Here is a 4,182-nt window from a genome sequence, read left to right as displayed (position 1 = left end):
CGCTGCCACACCCGGAGTCCAGGCCAAGCACCCCGCACACGGGAGGCCTGGCGGGTGCAGTGCAGGGGTGGTGGCCTGTGTGGCGCCTTCCCTGGCAGAGCTACCATCCACCGAATGGAGAGGTCTGTGCCACCTCGCCCCAGAGTGCAGGGCCTGCAGCTACTTATAGGCCCTCCCGACCTCCCACCACCCCACGCAGACACAACCACGGCCCCCCTCAAGCCCCCTCCAGCACCCCTCGTCCCCAGGTCCCCGCACACCACACTCACTGGCCGGGGACGGGGTGCTGTATCCGCTCACGGGAAGCTGGTGAGGCAGCGTGGTCAGGGCGCCCGGTGGTGACAGTCCACCCAGCATCGGGGGGAAGAAGAAGGCGTAGGGGGGCACCGGGTACCCAGTGAGGTGCCCGCCCCCAGGTGTCGGGCAGGAGCTGCTGTTGCTCGCCATGCCAAGAGGCCACAGTCAGAAGGGCAGGTGGACAGTCCCGCGCGGGCTGCAGGGGCTTCAGGCCGCCCCTCCTCGGGGCATGGGGCCTGGGCCCACGGGGTGTCTGGGGCAGCCTCCCCCCTCTTCCGTCCTGCAGCTGCCGTCCAAGGTCAGCAAGCCAGGCCTGGCCTCCCAGAGCCCCCACTGCACTGGGGGCCACCGGCTGGAGATGTCCCAAGAGCCAGGCCTTCGGAGGAGCAGCTCTGCAAGGCGGGGCACTTTCCCAGGGAGGTCCAGAGCTGGCCTTCAGGGTGACACAAGGGACGCCACTCCTAGATGATCCCCAGCGAGGCGGCTTGGGGGGCCATGTCCCGTGGCGCTGCAGAAAGAGGAAACAGGTAAGTGGGCACAGAGAAGCGGGATTCCCACGAGCTCCCCAACCTGGGCGGCCGGAGATTTTCCCGTGGCACCCAGCTGAGCAGACGGCTGGCACAGTGCCCGGCTGGCAGAGCCAGCCTGGGAGTGGGGCCCAGACGCAGCTGGGGGTGGCAGGAGAGCACAGCCGGGCTGGAGAGGTTAGGACACAGCCCGGAGCACCTTGGGCCTCTCACCCAGGATCCCCGGGGCAAGGGTCCCCGGTGCTACCCGAGGGCCAGGCCGTGCAGGCGGGCAGCTGGCTCCTTCCCAGCATGGGTTACCCGAGGTCAAGATAGGACCTGCACCTACAGGAGGACGGAGGAAGAGCTGTTTCCCTAAAGCATTGGCGCTTCTCAGAAAAAGAACTCCTGAGCGAGGGGCCTGGCTTACACCACTTCCCCCCCAAATCCAAGTACCCCAGATGAGCTGGTCCCACAGGCCGGCGGGGGAGGAGGGCGGTTCACACACCCGGAGGGGAAATGGAAACCAGAAACTCCCAGGCATCACCTCCACAACCGCGGTCCATGGAAGTCGCCCGCCCCCGCAAGGAAGGGCAGGAGGGGTGAGATGCACTCGGAACGGCGAGCACAGGGGCAGAAGATGAAAGGCCAGACACCCCTCCCAGTGGACCCGATCCACACCCTGCCATGGACAGCTGGGCAGAGGATTCAGCGATAGCACTCGGGGTAGACAGAAGCTCTAGAAGCACAGGGATTCCAGGACAGTGAGACAGGCAGAGCAAGGCAATGAGACACAGACCCACAGAGAACGCTTCACATTTATTTGCATGTAGTTATGCATAAGTAAGATGTTTAAACTCTAATGCCAGCACTCAGGGAAGCTGAGGCAAGAGCACTGCTGCAAGTTCACATCCAGGCTGGACAACACAGCAAGCTCAAGGCCAGCCTGGACTGTGCAGCAAGACCCTGTCTCAAGAAAAACAAAACATAATAAGAAATAAGCTGGGCATGGTGGTGCACGCCTGTCATCCCAGCACTCGGGAGGCTGAGGCAGGAGGATCACTGCGAGTTCGAGACCAGCCTGGGCTACATAGGGCAGTCTGAACTACACAGTGAGACCCTGTCTCAAAACATATATAAAAATAAAAAATAAGTAGAAATAAGTAACAGGTATTTTCCGCATACACAGTATATGATGAAAGAAGAGGGACATACAAAAAAATTCGCGACTGATCAACACTACGTCAGTCAAGCTCTTCCTGATCCTACATCCTTCCCTTCCTTCTCCCCCCAAGACCTGACCTCAAGAATGTTCCCTAATTGGGCCGGGGATTTAGCTCCATGGTTCTGCTTCCTGCCTCAGAAGTGCAAGGTCCCAAGTTCGATCCCCAGTACCAAAAAAGAGAATGTTCCGTACTAAATGTCTGCACACCCACTAACAAGGCTATAATAAAAGGACTGATAATAAGCACTGGGGAGGGCGGGAGATGTCAGAACCCACGAACAGTGGGTGAGACCACAGAACAGCAAGTTGGTTCGGAAGACGGTTTGGCCACTCCTAGGTCTCTACCAAGGGAAAGACAAGTCAACAAGAGCTCCACCTGGGCTGGGGATAAGGCTCAGGGGTACACCGCTCACGTAGCACACGCAGGCTGAGTGTCCCCAGCACGAAGAAAGAAAAAAGACCCGTACATAAATGGAAGCCACTGCACAGAACAAACAGTGGAACCAACCAAAATGTCCATTAACTGATGAATCCTGTACATCGTGTGATGGAATATTATCCGACTGAAAAAGGGGGATGAGAATACCTTGCAAACAATGGTGGTTACACAGGATGGTGTATTGTGTGGTTCCATTTACATGAAATGCCCAGCGGAGGCAAGTTTGCACAGATAGATTTGTGGTTACCAGGGGCTGGCACAGGACCTGAAGGAAATGGTATGCTGATGATACGAAGGCTCTTTTTAGGGTGATTAAAATGCTTTAAAATTGACTTGGATGCCAGGTGTGGTGGCACGCACCTTTAATTTCAGCACTCAGGAGGCTGAGGCAGGAGGATCACTGTGAGTTCGAGGCCAGCCTGCTCTACATGGTGAATTCAAGGCCAGCCTGGACTACACAGTGAGACCCTGTCTGAAAAAATTTTTTGATTTAGGGCTAGAGATTTAGCTCAATGGTTCTGTCGCCTGCCTCACAAGTGCAAGGTCCTGAGTTCCATCCCCGGTACCAAAAGCAAAAATAAATAGGGCTGGGGATTTAGCTGTGGTTCCACCACCTGCCTAAAAAGCCCAAGGACCTGAGGTTTGATCCCTGGTACCGAAAAAGCAAACAAAAATAAATAAAAATAAATAAATTTAGGCCAGGTGTGGTGGTGCACGCCTGTAATCCCAGCACTCAGGAGGCTGAGGCAGGACGATTGCTGTGAGTTCAAGACCAGCCTGGGCTACATAGTGAGTTCCTGGTCAGTCTTACTATATAGTGAGAACCTGTCTCAAAAAACCAAATAAATAAATAAATAAAATAAAATTTTAAAATTGACTTAGAGGGAAAAAAATTGACTTAAAGGTAGTCATATAACTATAAATATACTGAAACCAGTGAATTTTATACTTTAGTGGGTAAATTCTTTTTGGTACATTTTAGGCATACAAGACAGTTACATTCATCATTCGGATCTTGTATCTTTACCTGACATATCTTGGTTCTTATTAGCGGGTAAATTTTTTAAAATGTGAACTACATAACAATAACATTCTTTTTTAAAAAATGAAGAACATGCCGGGCATGGCAGTGCACGCCCGTAATCCCAGCACTTGGGAGGCTGAGGCAGAAAGACTTCCGTGAGTTTGAGGCCAGGCTGGGCTACATAATGAGTTCAAGGCCAGCATGATCTACACAGGGAGACTCTATCTTCAAAAAAAAGAGGAGAAGGGCCAGACAAGGTAATGGTGGTGCCCCCCAATATTCTCACCACTCTGGGAGGTTGGGGGTCGGATCACAAGTTTAAATCCCATGACTGACCGCTTAGTGAGAGCTTGCTCCAAAATTTAAATAAAAAGGTCTGGGAAAATAGTACAACATGGAAGGCCCTGGGTTCAATCGCCTGCACCTGGAAAAAACAAAAACAAAACAGGGCCACAGAGACCCAAATTAAGGACGGAACCTTTGTCCCTTTGTAACACCCTGCATCCCTGCCCCCCCGCAGCTTCAGGCCTGGACCTGGGGAGCAGAGATAGTGTCCACCGGGCCTGCGATAGGGGCGGGGTTCCCCACCACGGTGGCCGAGGGCTGCCTGCCGGCCTGTGCGGGTCCGAGGGCCCCGGAGTGGAGCCTGGGCTTCGCGGGTGACCACTTCGGTGATGCCAGCCTCAGGGCC

General features: G+C 54.5%; 1 protein-coding gene across 2 annotated transcripts in view; it reads right to left on the bottom strand.

The window, feature by feature from the left end:
* Positions 1-4,182, bottom strand: part of Rara (retinoic acid receptor alpha) — a 44,885-nt gene that overhangs the window by 23,566 nt on the left and 17,137 nt on the right. The window contains exon 2 of one of the 2 annotated variants that reach the window (XM_033763033.1): positions 270-805. In XM_033763033.1, coding sequence (XP_033618924.1) covers positions 270-447 — 178 coding nt within the window. In that variant the 5' untranslated portion in view covers positions 448-805. Of the gene's footprint in view, positions 1-269; positions 824-4,182 lie in introns of those variants that run through there. The other variant, XM_033763034.1, reaches the window with a different exon arrangement.

The sequence above is a fragment of the Fukomys damarensis genome, unplaced genomic scaffold (genome assembly GCF_012274545.1).
Source record: "Fukomys damarensis isolate Sample0158 unplaced genomic scaffold, DMR_v1.0_HiC HiC_scaffold_13, whole genome shotgun sequence".
Classification (NCBI taxonomy): domain Eukaryota; kingdom Metazoa; phylum Chordata; class Mammalia; order Rodentia; family Bathyergidae; genus Fukomys; species Fukomys damarensis.
This window is presented reverse-complemented; position numbering and strand designations above follow the sequence as displayed.